At 42.6% G+C, this 20,156-nt stretch overlaps 1 protein-coding gene across 3 annotated transcripts in view; it reads left to right on the forward strand.

Annotated features, from left to right (window-relative positions):
- Window positions 1–20,156, forward strand: part of Cfap221 (cilia and flagella associated protein 221) — a 99,116-nt gene that overhangs the window by 66,243 nt on the left and 12,717 nt on the right. For all 3 annotated transcript variants that reach the window (XM_070021846.1, XM_070021848.1, XM_070021847.1), the window contains exons 16-21: window positions 678–811; window positions 1,410–1,490; window positions 3,225–3,329; window positions 3,417–3,548; window positions 11,769–11,927; window positions 13,593–13,684. In XM_070021846.1, coding sequence (XP_069877947.1) covers window positions 678–811; window positions 1,410–1,490; window positions 3,225–3,329; window positions 3,417–3,548; window positions 11,769–11,927; window positions 13,593–13,684 — 703 coding nt within the window. The remainder of the gene's footprint in view (window positions 1–677; window positions 812–1,409; window positions 1,491–3,224; window positions 3,330–3,416; window positions 3,549–11,768; window positions 11,928–13,592; window positions 13,685–20,156) is intronic.

Below are 20,156 nucleotides of genomic sequence, written 5' to 3' on the forward strand. Positions count from 1 at the left end.
AAAGGGCTTAGCAAGTACAAGGGCTTATACACAAACCCCAGTACTGGCCTCCTTAAAAAGATGTTTAAAAGATAAATAGTTTTTGAAACAAAAATAAAATGAATTGTGTGTGTGTGTGTGTGTGTGTGTGCGTGCGCGCGCGCGTTGGGAGCTGCCCCTAAGCTCTTCTGCTCAAGGCTAGCACTCTACTATTTGAGCCACAACCCCATTTTCAGCTTTTTTTCTCTTTTTTGTAGTTAATTGGAGATAAGTCTCACAGACTTTTTGGCTTGGGCTGGAATCAAACTAGGATCCTTAGATCTCAGCCTCCTGAGTAGCTAGGATTCCAGGCATGAGACACCAGCACCCAGCCAAAATTAAATTCTTTTTTTAGGGAGGGGGTCCGGTCATGGGGCCTGAACTCTGGGCCTGGGCGCTGTCCCTCAGCTCTTCAGCTCAAGGCTAGCCCTCTACCACTTGAGCCACAGCGCCACTTCCGGCTTTTTTTCTTTTTGCTTATGTGGTGCTGAGGAATCGAACCCAGGGCCTCAGGCATGCAAGGCAAGCGCTCTACCACTGAGCCACCTTCCCAGCCCAGCAAAATTAAATTCTTTAACACTAGGAAAGAGTTGAGAAGAAATTAAAAGGGAAATGTGTATTATGTGTATCCTTTATATGGTTTTGTTCTTCATCCACAGGGAAGAAACCCTCCAAATACTTAGAGGAGCCATCCAAAGAGGAAGAGCTTAATGGTCGGTCCTCACTACAGCTCAAGAAAGTGCTGCCTTTTGCTTTCCCATTCTACAGACCCCCCAAGGGTTCCAATGAGCTGGTGGGTGCAGTTCAGTGGTGGGGGTGGGACATGCCTGATCACGTGGGCAGATTATTGGAAAAGCCTGACCTCAGTCCCTTCACAAGCTCCTCTGAGAGGCTCCAAAGGAGACCTGCACCTAAGGAAGTATGAACAGTAGGAAGTCTAGAAGCCATCTGCTGTCTGCTTTGCTCTTGGCTCACCCCATATACATAAGTAATGCAGGCTAGGTCCTCCCCTATCTGGAACCCAGAATAGGCTGCCCTGAAACAGTGCCTCAGAAGCACAGAAAATGCCCTCCTGGTTCAGGGAGGCAGGCTCTGATCAGCTGAGCTTTCTGCTGCCTGTAAACAGGAGGCCAAAACGTGGGCAAGGCCTAGGGCTGGCCCCAGCCTCATAAGGAAGGGGGTTATGGGTGACACATTGTATCTCCAAACACTAAGACAAAGGGCAGGGATGGCCAGGGTTTGTGTCTGACACATCAAGTGGCAGCTGTGGTTGTTAGAAGAGCTACTTCAAAATGGAACTGTCCATGGACTGTTTTAACATATATGAAAGAGACACTTAGCCGCCTTTTCCAGAACACTTTAACCTTTCCTCTCTACTTTTCACATTGTAGGCTCCTGATGGCCTTGGACTGGTCCCAATTAAGGCTTCAGATGTTCAAGTCAAGCAGAATTATGCATTCTTCAAGTTACAGGTCAGACTGGTCTTCATAAAATTAGTTGAGTTTTTCTTTTTTTTCTTTTCTTTCATTTTTTGTTTGTTTGTTTGTTTGTTTTGGTGCTAGTGATGGGAATTGAACTCAGGACTTCACACTGTCTCTTGGCTTTTTCACTCAAAGCTGGCACTCTACCACTTAAGACACAGCTCCATTTCTGGCTTTTTGATGGTTTATTGGAAGTCAGAGTCTTATGGTCTTTCTTGCTTGGGATGGCTTTGAACTGTGATCCTCAGATTTCAGCTTCTTAAGTAACTAAGATTATAAGCATGAGCCATCAACACCTGGCTCTTTTCTTTCTTTCCTTCTTTCTTTCTTCCTTTCTTCTTTCTTATGGCAGTACTGGAATGTGAACTTGGGGCCTTGTGCTTTCTAGTTAGGAGTTCTACCACTTAAGCAATTTCACCAATTCTATTTGAGCTTCTTAGGAAGTAAACAAAATATTCTTGAACTTGGGGCTGGGAAGGTGGCTCAGTGGTAGAGTGCTTGCCTTGCATGCATGAGGCCCTGGGTTCAATTCCCCAGCACCACATAAGCAGAAAAAAGCCAGAAGTAGCACTGTGGCTTAAGTGGTAGAGTGCTAGCCTTGAGCTGAAAAGCTGAAAGACAGCACCTAGGCCCAGAGTTCAGGCCCCATGACCGACCGAAAAAAAAATTCTTGAATTTGAATTGCATTATTCCATTAGCTTTGTCCTACTTTGTATTATACTGAATGGCATGGTGTGTATTTTTCTGCTATTATCTAATGGTATGTTAGAGGTATCCCAGGTTCTCATTCCCCATGTGGTGGCTAGCAACCAGGATCTTTACTCTGTGGGTATGCCATATCTTATAATTAGGTGAAGTAGCTCCACTACATCTATTAGAAACTTCAAGATAGCTAGGCACTGGTGGCTCACACCTGTAATCCTAGCTAGGTAGAGATCTGAGGATTGTGGGGCAAAGCCAGCTGAGGCGGGGAAGTCTGTGAGACTCTTATCTCCAATTAACTACCCCAAAAAGCCAGAAGTAGAGCAGTGGCTCAAGTGGTAGAGTTCTAGCCTTGAGCACGAAAGCTCCAGGACAGTGCCCAGAGCCTTAGTTCAAGCTCCATGACTGGCACAAAAAAAATAGAATAAAGAAACTTCAAGACAAAACACAAGATGGCATTTAACAAACCTTAGTCAGCCTTTCTTGAGGTATATGACCACTTCTGATTTTGAAAACAGAAATATCCTGTAGCTGAGCACCAGTGGCTCACTCCTGTAATCCTAGCTACTCAGGATGCTGAGATCTGAGCTAGACTGGGCAAGAAAGCCCATGAGACACTTATCTCCAATTAACCACCAGAAAGAAAGAAGTAGAGCAGTAGCTCAAGTGGTAGAGCACCAGACTTGAGCAAAAAAGCCAAGCAAGAGTGTGAGGTCCTGAGTTCAAGCACCAGGACCAGCACCCCCCCCAAAAAAAAAGTGTTTTGATGTATGTCTACTTTAAGCTATATGTTAAGAGAAAGACATCATGAACTCTGCTGTTGTGAAGACCAGAATAGGATTCCAGCGGGCTCAATGTCTGTCCAGCACTTGTCCACATGGAGAGAGACCACAGTCTACTGGCCACCTCCTGGTGCTTGGTCACTTTTGCCATCAGACCACTGTGGTTGAGAGGCCCATCCCACTGAACAGTAATAGGTCCTTAAGAGGGTGTTCAATCTGTTGTCTTTTTTGCATTCCCCAGGTTCCTCAATTGTACAAAATTAAGGGATACAAGCCATTCTCTGTCCATTCTTCAAACCACTACATATCCCAAAAGCTTGCTCGAAACCTGAAACAAGGAGCCGAGGTGACAATATCCCCCTTCAAGAATTGCCCTTATCTTTCTTCTCTTGTCCCTCTATCAAGACTAACAGATGCTCTGGTCATTACCCAGGATGAAGTCACTACCATCAGAGCCCTGCCAGACCAGGACGCCACGCAGCTCTCTGGAAAGCCATCCATCTTGAGTATGAAACCGCCTGAGGCCTTGGCCATGAGTCTAGAGTATGATCCACTGTATATTTTCGTAAGTAACAACTGGCAGAAGTCATGTGTTCCTTTATTTCCACCCTGACCCATCCAAAAAAAACACCCAGAAGTTTTAAGGAGATTATTTCTTTCTCATTGGAATTTCAAGTGTTTGACTTTGTTTTGTTTTGTTTGTTGTTGTTATTGTTTCAGTGCTAGGATTTGAACCCAGGGCCCTACTCATGTTACATCAGGACTCTTATCACTAAAGTATATCCTAGAATTTCAAGTGTTAAATAATATCTCACCTTGGAAATTGTTTCTCATTTATTGTTTGGAGCTTATCAGTATTGCTGTCTTTTAATAATTCCAGCACTTACTTTGGAAGTATTTAAGGTTTGGACTCAGGACCTCATATTACTAGGCTGGTGCTCTACCACTTGAGCCACATCTCCAACCACGTCTTTTTTTTGGGGGGTCCAGTCGTGGGGCCTGAACTCTGGGCCTGGGCGCTGTCCCTCAGCTCTTCAGCTCAAGTCTGGCGCTCTACCACTTGAGCCACAGCACCACTTCCGGCTTTTTTCTTTTTGCTTATGTGGTGCTGAGGAATTGAACCCAGGCCTCAGGCATGCAAGGCAAGCACTCTACCACTGAGCCACTTTCCCAGCCCCTCCAACCACGTCTTAACCGTTTATTTTTTAGATAAGGTCTTGCTTCTCACTTCAGCACATCTGAGCTATGATCCACTTACTTTAAGCTCCCTGTCATTGCTAGGATAATAAGTACATACCCTCATGTCCAGATTCCCTTTGTGGGAATGGAGTCTCACAGACTTTCTGCCTGGGCAGGTCCAGAACCACATGCTCCCAATCCCAGCCTCCTACACAGCTTGGGATAATAAACATGTGCCCCTGTACCCAGCTATGTGTTAGAGTGGAGGTCTGATGAAATTTGAGCCTGGCTGGCTCAAATTGCAATCCTCCCAATCTTAGCCTCCCAAGTAGCGAGGACTATAGATGTGAGCCATTGATGTCCAGCTTAGAATTTGTTTTTATGATAGTAGCTTTATAATCTTTTCTACTTCTGTGACATAAACTTGTATCTTTTCTATGATGTATATCTATAGGCCAAAGGAAAAATTAGAAAGTATTTAACTGAAAGTTTTTTTAATTTAAATTAATACAAAAAATGGTAGGAAAGTCAAAGCACTATACACTTTACAATAGAAGAAAGGTCTCGAATTAGTGTCCTAAGTTTACCTTTTAACACATTAGAAAAAGGAGAGACAGAAGAAACCCAAACTGATCACAGATAAGAAATTACAAGGATCTGACTGAAAAAAAAATGAATTGTTTTAAATAGAAAAAAAACTAGTCCTATGAAAATAAAGTGAATTAATATCTAACCTAAATGATCAGGGAACAAATCACGCAATATCAGAAATGAGAAAAGGGATAGTAGCATATATTCTACAGATATTAAAAAGATATGTTTATATTATGAACAACTTTATGCTCAAAATTCAACAACCTGTTAAATGTGCACATTATTTAGAGGCACAGACTGTGAAATGTTATTCAAGAGTAGATAGATAACCCAAATAGCTCTATGTCTGTTGAAGAGATTTAATTTATAGTCAAATTTTTTTCCACAAAGAAATCCTCAAGACCAGAGGCCTTTAGGAGGATTTTATAAAAGTTTTAAAGAAAAAATAATGGCAAACTCTTCTGGGACATAGTAAAGAAACTAGTACCTTCATACTAGAAATCAGTATTGTTCTTGTAAACATTACTGTAAGAATAAAAGATAAAACAATACTCTTTTCAAATATACATCAAAAATTTGTAGCAAAATTTTAGAGAAAATCTACCATGATTTCAAAAGGATAATGTATCAGAAGCAGGTAAGGATTTATGCCAAGAAAAGTCTAGTTTAACATTCAAAACTTAATGTAACTATATATTAAGAGTAAGAAGGAAGCCAGGCATCGGTAGCTCATGCCTGTAATCCTAGCTACTCAGGAGTCTTAGATCTGAGGATCGCTGTTCAAAGCCAGCCCCGTCAGGAAAGTCTATGAGACTCTTATCTCCAATTAACCACCAGAAAACCAGAAGTGGTGCTGTGACTCAAGTGGTAGAGTGCTGGCCTTGAGCTAAAGAGCTCAAGGATAGTGTCCAGGCCCAGAGTTCAAGCCCCACAACCAACAAAAAAATAAAAAAGACTAAGAAAAGAGAAGGGGTGGGTGAGGAGCCATGGGTGACAATGTTATCAGACACTTTGTGTTCATATACTGTTTTGTAGATTGGGAACTTCTTTATAGAACTACTTAAAGATAATAAAAATATTTTAAAAATAAGTACAGAAAAAATGGTGCAACATTCATTCCTGATAAATACCTTCAGTGAGTGAGAGAAGGGATCTTTCTCAACCTAATGAGTGACATCTATTTAAAACTACAGGGATAACATGAAAATGAATGGTAAGGGACTGAATGCCTTTCTCCTAAGTTCAAAATAAGATAAAAGTGTATGTTCTTATCTGCTCCTAGTAAAGATATTTTAGACTGTAACTACAGACAACGCAACAAAGCAAGAAAAATGAAAGGCATTCAGAATTGGAAGGAAGATGTAAAACTATCTTTATTCATAAATAAAATAATTGAATATGTAGAAAGTACAATATAACCTACCAAAAAACCTACTAAAATTAACATGTAAATATATCAAGACTGCAAGATGTAAGCTCACCATACACAATCAATTATATTTCTACAAATTGGCAACAATAAAATTGAAAATTTTAAAGTCTTATTACTAAAAAAAATGTAGCATATAAAACATTCAGGTAATTCTAACAAAAATGTATAAAACTGATACACTAAAACTTGTAATAGATTGTTGTGGGAAATCAAAGAAGATCTAAATAAGGGGGGAAAAATATGTCACATTAATAGGTTGGAAGATTTAATATTATTAAGGCATCCTATCTCCAAACTAGTCTAAAATTTCAGTATTATCCCAGTCAACATAAACCCAGAAGACCATTTTTAAAAGAAATTGATAGGCTTACTGTAAAATTCATGTAGAAATTCGTATCTGTCCAAAATGACTTAGAAGAATAAAGTTCAAGGACTTACACTATCTCTCTTTATTGTACACTTGCATAGAAATAAACAGGCTAAGGCTTCCTCAGGGGTAGAATACTTGCCTAGCATGCAAAAGGTCCTAGGTTGGTTCCCCACACCACAAAAACAAACAGAAAACAAAAACTGGAGTAAAAATAAACAGATCAATATAACCTAATTTAGAATCCAAAAATATATTCATTGAAGAAAAAGTAATTTTCCACAAATACCCATAGAATATTTGGATATCCACTTACCAAAACTTAAAAAATAAAAGAACTTCATTCTATATTTCATGCATTATAAAATTAACACAAAACAAAAAATACGTAAATTCCAAAATTATAAGACTTAAACAAAACAAAAGCACATAAGAGAGCTGGTGGCTTACACCTATAATCCTAGCTACTTGAGGATTCACTACATTTGGGGGTTAAAGTTTGAAGCCAGCACAAGTAAACAAATCCAGAAGATTCTTATCATTGTTTAGGCAGCAAAAAGCTAGACCTAGGAGACTTTTCTCTCTGTTCAGGCAGAAAAAAGCTAGAAGTGGAGCTGGGCCTCAAAGTTTTACTGTCAGCCTTGTACAAAAAAGCAAAGCAAGAACAAGAGGCCCTGAGCTCAAGACCTAGTACCAGTTTACACACATACACAAACACACACACACACACACACACACACGCACACGCATGTATGTGTGTGTGTGTGTGTTTAGTACAAAACATAATCCATGAATGCAAAAACATGGATTTTGTAAAAAAAAAAAATTTGCTAGTTAATTTTTACAAAACTAAGATTTCTGCTTTCCTAAAGATACTGTTAAGCTAGGCTTCAGTGGCTCACATCTGAAACCCTAGATACTCCAGGCTGAGATCTGGAAGATCAGCTTCTAAGCTGGTCGAAAAGTCCATGGGACTCCATCTCCAATTAACTAGCAAAACCCTGGATTAAAGGTGTGGCTCAAGGGCTGGGAAGGTGGCTCAGTGGTAGAGCACTTGCCTTGCATGCATGAGGCCCTGGGTTCAATTCCTCAGCACCACATAAGCAAAAAGAAAAAAGCCGGAAGTGGCGCTGTGGCTCAAGTGGTAGAGCGCTAGCCTTGAGCTGAAGAGCTGAGGGACAGCGCCCAGGCCCAGAGTTCAGGCCCCACGACTGGACCCAAAAAAAAAAAAAAAAAAAGGTATGGCTCAAGTCCTAGAACACCAGTTTAGCAAGTACAAGGTTATAAATTTAAACCCTAGTAGTTTCACACACACACACACACACACACACACACACACACAAAGACAGTGTATTGGAGCAAATGTGAAGAAATTAGAACTATAACAGGGATGTGAAATTGACCAGCCCAGACAAAACATTACTGAGACCTTATCTCAACAAGGAAACTTGAAACTGGGTATGGTGGTACATATTTGTAATTCTAGGGACTCTGGAGGCAACGGTAGGAGGATCATGTTCCAAAGCTGGCCTCAGATTCAAAACACAGGATCCCATCCAAAAAGTAACTAAAGCAGGAAAGGGCTAGGACCATGGCTCAGGATCCTGAGTTTAAACCCCAGTATTGCCAAACAAAAAGTTTAGAACATCTGAAGTCATCTATAGAGGTAGTAGATTATTGGCTGCCTGAGGATAGGTGGGTAGATGAGTATGAAGACACAGATAACTTAATTGTGTCATTTATTGTATACCAATTATAGATCAACATAGCAGTAAAAGAAAGAAAAGAGACAAAAGGAAAAAGAAAGGAGTATAGGTGACAGGCAGCAAAGCATCATATAATGACGTGTTGGGATGCTATCTGTGTATGAAGCCTGGAAAGAGGGTAAGTGACTCTAGGGAGAATTGTATAGACAAGCGGACTCTGTGCACGAGCAAACAGTGCAGATGAGAGAAGGGAACACTCAAGAGACACAACGTTCAAGAAAAAAAAAAAAAAGAAGACAACTATAAACTCCAAGACGAAACTATCAACTAAAAATCCATTCATATATTCAAAGTCAGAAACCAAACTAAAATTAGGAGTGGTTTTTAAAGAGTTGATAGAAAATGTAAAAATGGAATCCATCTGGCTATTATAGCAGAACTCCACTCCAATGGTGATTCAAGAGTCATAACTTTAAACTGGGCACCAGTGGCTCATGCCTGTAAGCCTATCTACTCAGGAGTCTGAGATCTGAGGATCGCTGGTCAAAGCCAGTCCAGGCAGGAAAGTCCATGAGACTCTTCTCTCCAATAAACCACTCAGAAAATCCGAAGTGGTACTGTGGCTCAAGTGATAGAGCACTAGCCTTGAGCTGAAGAGCTGAGGGACAGAGCATAGGCCCAGAGTTCAAGCCCCACGACCGACAAAAAAATAAAAAAATAAAAAAGTAGTCACAATTTTGAATTGGGGGAGGGGAGAAGAGTTGCTAAGGATGCAACCCAGAGCTTTGGTTGCTTCCTGGCATGATATTAAACCTTCACACACAAAAACCTATAATCCAGGTCTCCAGTTGTCCTTCCAGAAAAGTAATCACATAGGAAAAAAACAAAGCAAAACAAATGCTACTTATTAGTCTTCAACTTTAGAAACAGCCAGTGAGAAGAACATGAAATTCTTAGCTACAGTTCCAGATTATGAGTTTCATTTCATCTGAAGAAACATTGAAATACTCAGTTTAAAAACAGTGAAACAGGGCTGGGAAGGTGGCTCAGTGGTAGAGTGCTTGCCTTGCATGCATGAGGCCCTGGGTTCGATTCCTCAGCACCACATAAGCAAAAAGAAAAAAGCCAGAAGTGGCGCTGTGGCTCCAGTGGTAGAGTGCTAGCCTTGAGCTGAAGAGCTGAGGGACAGTGCCCAGGCCCAGAGTTCAGACCCCACAACCAGACCCAAAAAAAAACAACAACAGTGAAACAAAGCTGGATGCCAGTGGTTAACACCTGATTTGAGGCCAGACTAGACAGAAAAGGGACTCCGTCTGTAATTAACCAATAAAAGACTAGCCTGGATCTGTGGCTCACTGGTATAGCACCAGCCTTGGGCAAGAAAACTGAGTGAGTGCAAGCCCTGAGTTCAAATCCCAGTACCTGAAAAAAAAAAAGAAGGCAAGTAATGGGTGCTATGTGCATCATTTCAAGTCACTAAGGTCATTTGCTCAGAAGAATAAGATAATTTTAAAATTGGTACAAAGGAGTTTGGAAGGGGTATTGTATTCTTGAGCCAATATTTACCTTGCATGGTAATGACTTAATAGGTGCAGTATGAGGTATATCATCAAGAAATAGGGGGCAGGGCTAGGGACATGACTCGAGTGGTAGAGCACTTGCCTAGCAAGCATGAAACTTAACTTCAATACCCAGTACCAGCAAGAGAGGAGGAGGAAGAAATGGAAAAGAATGAGGAGGACAAGGAAGAGGAGAAAGAATGGAAGAATACGTATAGTAAGAATAATGTTTCTGGGCATTGGTGGTTCATGCATATAATCCTAGCTACTCAGGAGGCTGAGATCTGAGGATCATGGTTTGAAGCCAGCCAGGGCAGAAAAATCCATGTGAGACTCTTATCTCCAATTAACCACTCAAAAACCAGACATTGGGGCTGTGGCTCAAAGCAGTAGAGCAATAGCCTTTGGCAAAAGTGCTCAGTTACAGAGCCCAGTCTCTGAGTTCAAGCCCCACAACCAACGAAAAAAGAATAACATTTAGGGTTAAAGTCATGACCATCAGAGGCACAGAAACCGGTGGGGGAGGGGGGAAGGAAGGAGGCAGAAAGGAGGAGAAACAGCCTCTGGGATATGGGGACAGCAAACTCTGCTTGTCATCATAACCACGTGTGGCCTGGTGAGCCACTACCAGATACATGCAGTACTTTGAGGAAAACTAAAATTAAAATTGTCATGACCTCTTAACTCTAGCAGTGGCAGCCACCCAGGGGATCTGAGGTAGAGAAACTAGTGAAAACAATGTTATCACCATTTGCAGAAAAATCTGCATTTATTACACTTGGCCCAAGGACATCCAGCTTCTCCTCATGCCTCAGTCAACTAGAGCAGAAGACACTCCTAAAGGCACCTAGTAACTTGCCCTCCCTTGGCTACCCCCATGGAGTATGGCCAGCTCATTCCCATGGCACTGTCTCCTTATATATGTCTGACTCACTGAGGTGTGGCTCATTCCCACATTACTGTAGCCATTGCAGACACCCTCCAGGGTTTCCGTCCCCTCCCCACCCTCCTCCTCCACACCTGGACATTCAGCAGAGAGTCCCCTGTGAGTCTTTCCTTTAGACCTCATCTTGGCCCCAGACCCTGAATCCACAGTCACTTCAGCATTCCTGACTTAACAGCATGCCACTTCTGGGCCCTCCATACCTTGCATCTGGGAGTAGAATGTCTCCCCAGTTTGCTCATATTTAAATTGGGGGTGGGAGCATTTGGCTTTTGGCATTTAGATCAAGTTTGCCTTACTAAGGTGGAGTTTGGGAGTGTTTTCAATTGCTAAAAAAAAAATGTTTGAGACAAGAGTACAAGATTTGTTGTACAAAGTCCAGAAAGGATATTATTTGAAGGTCCTCTATTTTAGTATTTTGATAAAATTGCTCTGCACCTCAATTAGTTCTTCAGAATATTAGTTTTAAAAAAATTAAGATCTCCCTTCAAACCAGATACCACATCCTCATGGAGCCATCCTGAATTAAAACCACTACCACAATAATGTTAAATGTTGGCATTTCCTGGTATACCAAATGTCATGGCTTTTGTCATCTCTTTAGCGTAGTTTCTAAGAAGCTATTTTTGTTTTCCGATCCAAAAGCTTATTTGCTTTCTTTTTAAACCTGCTTGCTAATTTAATAATCCCCTAATTCATTGTAAGTAGAAGCAAATACTAGAAGCCATTGTGAGCTGTGATTTCAGTTTCACTTGATTCCACTGAGAGTAAACCCAAATGGCATGTGAAGAGCTCTTAATCTGGAAAAGTGGCAATTCTGCATGATGAGGACATCTTAAACCATAGCCACTTGAAGAAGCCTTGGGTCTCCTGCTTCTCCTTCTAGACAGCTTGACATGGAATCCCAGAGTGTTAGCACTCTCAGGAGCCATAGGGAACACTAGCAGATGCCTGTCCTAGGCCTGACATGGAGATGGGTAAACAGAAACCTTTTCTCTTCTGCAGAATCCCAACCCAGGATTGTTTCCCATGAAGCACCCACTGACCTACGCAGAGACTTTGATGGATTACCATGTGTGCTCTCACCCCAAGTACAAGTTCATGCAGGAGTGCCACGAGGGGTCCAGCATTCCACTCACCCAGAAGCAGTTTCTCCATCACACGGTAAAGCCCTCTCTCAGCTCACTGACAGAGGTGGTCTGGGATTCAGGGAGGCGATGGGGATGAACCTGGAGGACCACAGCTACATACCAAGCAGAGTGATGGCACCCCTACTAGGCTAGCCCTAAAAGAGCAGCAGGGAAAGCAGGACATCTGTGTCTCATGCCTAGCTACTGAGGAGGCTGAGATCTGAGGTTCATGGTTTGAAACCAGCCGGGACTGGAAAGTCCATGGGACTCTTATCTTCAATGAACTGCCAAAAAGATGGAAGTGGAGCTGTGATTCTAGAAGTATGTCGCTACCGCCTCGGCCGGTAATGACGACGCGACACCGGACTCTTCTCTCCGCAGTTTATTCAGGACCTTTTAGTAATCTTCTGACCCCAACCCCGGGGAGAATTCCCCACAGCCTTAAATACCCGCTGGGTAGCCAACCCTGATACGCCACGTGGGAACCGCCAATAGGTTCAGGTGCGCGGAAGCAAGCCAGATTCTTTGCCTTAGCCATATCAGGAGTTGTTTACCACGAGAGCACTCGCCATCGGGAAGGCGGAGGGCGGAAGCCGGCGCCATCTTCCAGGTGCGGCCTCTCGCAGCTCTCTACAGAAGTACAGTGCTAGCTTTGAGCCATAAATCTCAGGGAGAGTGCCCAGACCTGAAATCCAAGCCCTAGGACCTGCACATACACACAAAAAGCGGCAAGGAAAAAAAATGCCACCTTTGTCCCATCCACACTAAAACCAACTCTGTCCCGTCCACCCAAACACAACCTTGTCCAGTCCACACCCACTTCTTGTTGGCTTTTGTCAATACTTTCTCTGTTGTCCCTGTAAAAGGAATTGTCCCCTTACTCCTACCTCAGCCACAAGATTCATATCCCTCCTTGTTCTGACCTCCTCGTACTTTGATCCCTACTAGTATAAAAATCCCAGTGTACACAGGGGGACGGTGGGACAAATGAACAGAAGTGGCTACAAAGAATTCCTTCCCCCATAGGATACACCTGACCTGAATATCTAGAGGCACCTCTTGAAAATCACCTCAAGACCCCTCAGTCTCAATAAATCTCTAACTCTGATCATGATCTCAGCCTCACTTCCACCAGCTCTACCCCACTGCCTCCTCCATGTGTTATCCACATGCATTGTACACAGAACTTGACTCCCTCCTTCTCCCACTCCCCATAGCTAACCGGTCCACCTCCCGAATTACAAGGGCCCTCCTCTAGTCTATCCCTGGGCTCACCACTGCTGCGATTGCCCTCCATAGGAATCTTCCATCAACACAAATCTGATCCTGTTGGTTCTGACTCCAAAGACCTCTGTGGGCTTTACTGCCAGTGGGAGCAGCTCCAAGTTCACTAGCTTGGCCCACAAGGCCTTTGGTGACTTAGGACCAAGAACTGGAGGATCTTGATTTAAAAGGGAGCCACAGAGAGTGCTAGCCCAGCCTAGATGTTTGAAAAGATATTAAATAACCTGAAAAGTCCAAGAGACTCCATCTCCAATAAACCAGGAAAAACAAAGGCTGGAGGCATTGTTCAAGTGGTAGAGTGCCAGCCAAGTACCAGAATACACACACACACACACACACACACACACACACAAAATGCTGAATGAATGAAGTCCTTCCTCCTTCTCATGTGGCCCTATACCTATTGCTGTTACAGGACATTATCCCTGGAATCATGCACTGGAAGAAGTTCCAGCCCGTGGTGCTCTCCTCCATGCCAGACCCTTCTAAGATAGAGCCCACACAGAGGTAAGCCGTGCTAACTTCCTGTCTCCCAGGAGGTCATTAATCCCACAGATTACAGAAGTTAAATCATAATGCTATGTCAAATTAAACTTTGCAAGTGTGAGTTAAGAGATGTTTGCAAGTCAGAGAGATGGGATACTGTACTCTTGATTTTCCTATTTTGAATTCATCTTAATCAAAAAATTGTCAAATGAATTTTGTCTTTTTTTTGTCAGTTGTGGGGCTTGAACTCAGGTACTGTCCCTGAGTTCCTTTGCTCAAGGCTAGTGCTCTACCACTTTGAGACACAGCTCCACTTCCAGTTTTCTAGTGGTTAATTAAAGATAAGAGTCTTACAGGCTTTCTTGCCCAGGCTGGCTTTCAACTCAGATCTCAGCCTCCTGAGATTAGCTAGGATTACAAGTTTGAGCTACCAGCACCCAGCAAATTTGTCTTAAGCAAAGTTGTCTTATTACACTTTTGAAAAAGTGGCGTTAGGGGCTGGGAAGGTGGCTCAGTGGTAGAGCGCTTGCCTTGAAAAAGTGGTGTTGCAGTGGCTAATTGACAAGTAGCACTTCAGCGCAGGTAGACAACTAAACAGTAGAATTCGGCTGAACTATTCTTGGTCTATTTTTTAAATTGCCAAGATTAGCCTCCTGCACCCTCCACACTCAGTTCCAAAGAACCCACTTTTCTCTCCATTTATAGGGCCCCACCTACACACACACACACACACACACACACACACACACACACACACACACACACACACACACACACACACACACACACACACACACACACACACACACACACACACACACACACACACACACACACACACCCTCAGCTCTATACACAGCCTGGAGCTCAGCCTCAGATACAGAACAGATAGGTGAAGATATTGTTGAACCACAAAGGAAGAATTTAGTCTAGATACAGTTTTGCCAATCCAGCTATTTAGTATCTTTTCAAAGCTCTAAGATAAGCAGCACCTACTTTGGAGCCCTTAAACTTCTGCTATCAGCCCATTGTCTTTATAAATGTAGCTATTTAGATACTGGTGCCTGAATGTGACTAGGGTCCCACAATGATTTGCAGCAACCATCACCTTCTCTTTCAGTGAGGACTCATCACTGAGATGGTCAGAAAAGCTGAGCATTGCCACTGACTGAGATCAGCAGACCCCCCAACTCACACCAGTGAGCTTCAATCCTCTGGCTTGAACTCTGGGCCTGGGCACTGTCCCTGAGCTGCTTTTGCTCAAGGCTAGCACTCTACCACTTAAGCTACAGCACCACTTCTGGTCTTTTCTGTGTAAGTGGTACTGAGGAATGGAACCCAGGGCTTCATGCAGGCAAGGCAAGCACTCTACCACTGAGCCACCTTCCCAGTCCCTCAATTGTCTGGCTTAAAACCATCAAGAACTACTCCACACATGCAGGAGCTGTGGGGTCAGATGTGCTCCTCTACTACTCTTCTGAGACAGGGGATGAGGTTTGTTGTAAGGGCACTTCTTAGCCTTGATTTTTTTTTAATTTATACTAGGTGATGATCATTGTGATCGTTTGTCCCTTCTGAGACTCGGGCTGGGGTTTGACACCAGTGTGAGGTGGGAAGAACGTGGATATGTCATCTGACTAGGGTGTTAGAGGTGAGGCCTCTGGGAATATTAAACAAAATCATCAAGGTGAAGCCCATGATTAAATCCTGGTGGCCTTAGATTAAAAGCCCAGTGGCTACTCACTGTCTGTCCTTTGCTATATGATGACCTAAGCCACTGAAGAGCACTGACAGCAAGAAGGCTGTCGCCAGATGCAGCCCTTCAACCTTGGACCAGAATAATGGGCCAAAGATCTTCTCTTTGTATATTACCCGGTTCATAGTACTGAGTTACATTAAGTCAGCCACTCCATACCCACTGTCTGTCCTCCTATAGGTATGTAAGGTCTTTGGAATCTAGCCTGTGACCCTAAGACACTTGATTTGACTTTTTCCTTCATTGTCAACCAGAAAAGTTCCCCTTGATATAAGGTAGGTGCAGCTGAACTTCCAAAGTCGTCTTTCTTTGTGTCCCCTTTCGAGGTTACCCCTGGTGCTTCTCCGTTCTTCTCTATGCCTGGAGATAAAAAGCATCCAGCATGGGACTGCATTGTTCTCTCCCAGTTATATATTCCCTGCTTCCTTGTCTTCTCAAACTCAGCATCCCTGTTCTTTATTTAAAATAAAGAATCTCCTAAATTGGGAGTAAATAGTAGAAGCGTAGAAAGCAAGAGCCTTGGCATCAGAAACCTGCCTCAGATATTGATGGCTGTGCCCCCCAGCTCTCTGCAATTGGGTGAGTTACTTTCTTCCTGGAGCTCCTTGAACAATCATTTCCTCACCTGTGACATGGGTGAAGCGTCCTCACCAGACTGCTGTGAAGACTTAAATTAAATGCTCATGCAAAGCATCTAGTATCTTGCCAACTGCATGCATTGGTCACACACTTTTCCACAATCACTGTGTTGCCACCAGATGGCACCAGCACTGCCACAAGAGACTCCTTTTAAAGTGTACTCATTACCTCACTCATGTAACTGTAACCCTCCGTATAGTATCTCTACAATAAAAAAAATTAAAAAAAAAAAAAAAGAGACTCCTTTTAACTGGGAGCTGGGATGCTTCAAAACTGACCCATGCCAGTGTGTGCCTGCCACTTTTCATTACATGGGAGACGATGGATCAGCAGGATAGTGGTTCCAGGCCATGCTTGGAAAACAAGTCCTTGAGACTTCATGTTAACAGAAGAAACTGGGCATGGTGATGTGCACCTGTCATCCCAGCAATGACAGAAAGCCTATACTAGGTAGATCAGCTTGAAAAAGGAAGAAAGACCCTATCTCAAAAATAACTAGCACAAAAAAGGACTGGAATCGTGGCTCAGTGGTGTCTTACAAGTATGGGGCTCTGAGTTCAAATGCATTACCACCAAAGAAAAAAAGAAACTTTAAGTGGCTGAGGGTATAGCACAATGCTAGAGTACTTACCTAGCATGCTCAAGTCCCTGGGTCTGATGCCCAGAACCAAAACCAAAACACTTGACCCATGCTAATACTAAGCTGAGTCTGAATCTTTGGAGCCCGATGAGGGCTCATCTCCTGCCTCATACACAGTGCCCTCTTGCGGTGTTCTCACATAAAGGAGGATGAAGGCAGTTCTCTGGGGCTTCTCATCTGAAGGCCCTAATCCAAGTGAGTGCTCCACCCCATAACCCAAATGCTTTCTAGACCTTCTACTCTAACTACAATCACAGGCTCATTGGGGGTTGGATTTCAATGTATGACTTTTGGGAAGACACAAACATTCAGCCTATAGAAAGTCCCTACACTTCCATTAATGATTTTTCAATCTATGCCCATTTTGCTTAAATAGATTACCTCCTATTACTTATGAGATTTCTCTTGTACCCTGAGATTTATCTGCATATTATTAAAATATGCAATATGATTGCTTAGCATTTATATACTCCAAGTTCTTTTTGGATTTATTTATGTTCATGAGAATCATCAAAGAGTTTACTGGTTTCTTTACTCATTAGTAAATCAGAGAGAAAGCAGAAAAAGCAGTAAGTGGTACTGTGGTACTGTGGCTCAGGTGTTACAGCACTAGACTTGAGCTGAAGAGCTGAGGGACAGTCCAGGCCCAGAGTTCAGGTCCCATGACCAACAACAACAACAACAACAATTAAAAAAAAAAACAGAAATGGTAGTAGATCATACTTGTAATCCTAACTACTCAGGAGGCTAAGAGTTTGGATTGTGGTTCTCAGCCAGCCCAGGCAGAAAAGTCTGTGAGACTCTTATCTCCAGTTACCTACCAAAAAGCTGGAAGTAAAGCTGTGGCTCAAGTGATAGAGTGCCACTTTGAGAAAAAAGGCCCTGATTCCAAACCCCAGTACTAGCACAATGAAAGGAAGAAAGGAAGAAAGGAAGAAAGGAAGAAAGAAAGAAAGAAAGAAAGAAAGAAAGAAAGAAAGAAAGAAAGAAAGAAAGAAAGAAAGAAAGAAAGAAGGGAGGGAGGGAGGGAGGGAGGAAGGAGGGAGGGAGAGAGGAAGGAGGGAGGGAGGAAGACAATTACCTAAAGACAGTGGTTTCTAGGCTTTCAGAAACAATTTGAGAACTAATTTAGGGTTATCAGTTTTACTTCGTCAGGTAAGGATGTTAATTTAAAACCATCTACCACCATAAAATTGAAAACAATATAGTTACACCAGGAAATGACTTAAGAGCAACATGGTTTGAGAATATATAATTAATTCATTATGCTTCATGAAACCTCTTGGTTGTTGCTGTTCCATTGTTCTAGATCAGGTCTCTGGAGAATGGCCCAGGCCCCGTTCTCTCTCTTCTCAGCTATCCCTTCAACTATATGTTCTACAGTTTTTGTGGGATCTTCAATTAGAACCTGAGTTCTTTATGGTGAAGTCAGTAAATAGGGCTGACCTCTGAGTGGTGGAGTCCAGTATCCAGGGGCATGGTGTGCCCTGGTTTGCATATCACCACTGGGGTGCCTTTGTATCTTGATCTCTTCTATATACAAAGCCAGGTTACAAATACACATTTAACAGACACACAAGGACACATATACACACGTGTACATACATGTGCATATGATCACACATAGGTGCCTATTTTAGAAATCATAAGTCTACACCAATTCCTGTCCACATTCAATAAAGTGGGGCTGACTTTCCACCTCTCCATGTCTCCATCTCCTCTCTTCAGCACTGCAAAAGTCCTGGCTGTAACACACTTGTTTCCAAATATTATAACCCATTAAAATAGCCTCAGAATGGTCTCGTGCATAATCAGTTTAATAACGAGACAAAATAGAGTTCAGATTTATTTATAATTCTCCCCCTACCCTCACTCCACTCTGATACCATATTGTAAGTCACTTGGGTCATCTCTCTCTCTCTCTCTCTCTAGCTATATCTCTGTCTCTCTTTTCCTTTCTTTCCCCCTGTTGTGATTATGAAATTATTTGTTTCCATTTGCTTGCTTGCTTTTACTTTTGTGTGCCAGTCCAAGGGCTTGAACTCAGGCCCTGGATGCTGTCCCTGAGTTTTGTTGGTTTTTTTTTTCTGCAAAGTTAGCACTCTGTCACTTCAGTAGTTGACTGGAGGCAAGAGTTTCATGGATTTTCTTGTCCATACTGGCTTTGAACCACAATCCTCAGATCTCAGCTGCTTGAGTAGCTAAGATTACAGGCATGAGCCAAATAGTGTTTGGCTCCATTTGCTCTTGATTAATTTCTCTTTCTTACTGATTTAATTTTATCTTTTCAATAAATAGAACACCAACTTGTTTGGAGTCTTCCAAAGTAAGAGCTTCACAGAGACATACTCAGGGAAGCGCCCCTCCCTTCCACTCCTTCCTGAGGATGGGCTCCATTTAGTCTTCCAACTACCCTTCCTATGTTTCCCTCTGTACACTTATTGTCCCTTCTTTCTTATATAAAAAGTGCCACTCTAAATATGTTCTCCTGCGTTTGCTTTTTTCGCAGAATAGTATCTCTAGAAATCTGCGCATGTTAATTCAGAGACACCTTCCTCATTCTATTCCATCCTTCAAAACCATGATATCGCAGATTGTTTTTCTTTATAACCATCTGCACACTTGCTTGGCACAGGAACAAATAACATCATCAGTCTTTGTGTGTGTGTGTGTGTGTGTGTGTGTGTGTGTGTGTGTGTGTGTGTGTGTGTGTGTGTGTGTGTGTGTGTGTGTGTTTATATTAGGGCTTGAACTCAGGCCCTCTCATACTTGCTTAGTTTTTTCACTTAAGGCTGGTATTCAACAACTTGTGCCATAGATCTATTATCCAGTTTTTTGGTATAATAGTTAGTTGGAGATAAGTGTCTCATGAACCTTCCTGTCCTGGCTAGCTTCAAACCTTGATCCTCAAGTCTCAGCCTCCTGAATAACTAGGATTACAGGCATGAGCCACCCGTGATGAGATACAAGTTCTGTCTTCCTCAGAGGCTTACCTGCACACAAAGGAGTCCTCAGTGGCTCCATTATCCATTCCTGCCCCTGCCTTACCTTCAGCAGACAGCCTTTGCCACATATAGGAGGAAGACATTTTCCTACTGGTTGTACACAGGTGTCAGTGTTCATTTGCTGTGCTAGAAATACCTCCCACAAAATTGTTGAAAACTTTTATCCACTGATACCCTTTCTCTTTGCTGTTATTTGTTCAGTTTTTATTTCTTTAGTATCATTTTTAAAGTTTATAAGAAAGAAGCTGCGACCCAAACCAACAAGTGCCCATTCTACCATCTAGAAACAGAACCTGCTACCAACTTTTAATATTACAATAGATTGTGTGTATGTGTGTGCATATGTGTGCATGTGTGTGTGTGTGTGTGTGCGCGCGCGCGTGCATGTGCATGCCAATCCTGGAGCTTGAACTCAGGGCCTGTGCACTGTGAGCATTTTGCCCAAGGCTAGCA

The sequence above is a fragment of the Dipodomys merriami genome, unplaced genomic scaffold (assembly GCF_024711535.1).
Source record: "Dipodomys merriami isolate MVZ:Mamm:240054 unplaced genomic scaffold, mDipMer1.0.p SCAF_146, whole genome shotgun sequence".
In the NCBI taxonomy this organism is placed as follows: Eukaryota; Metazoa; Chordata; class Mammalia; order Rodentia; family Heteromyidae; genus Dipodomys; species Dipodomys merriami.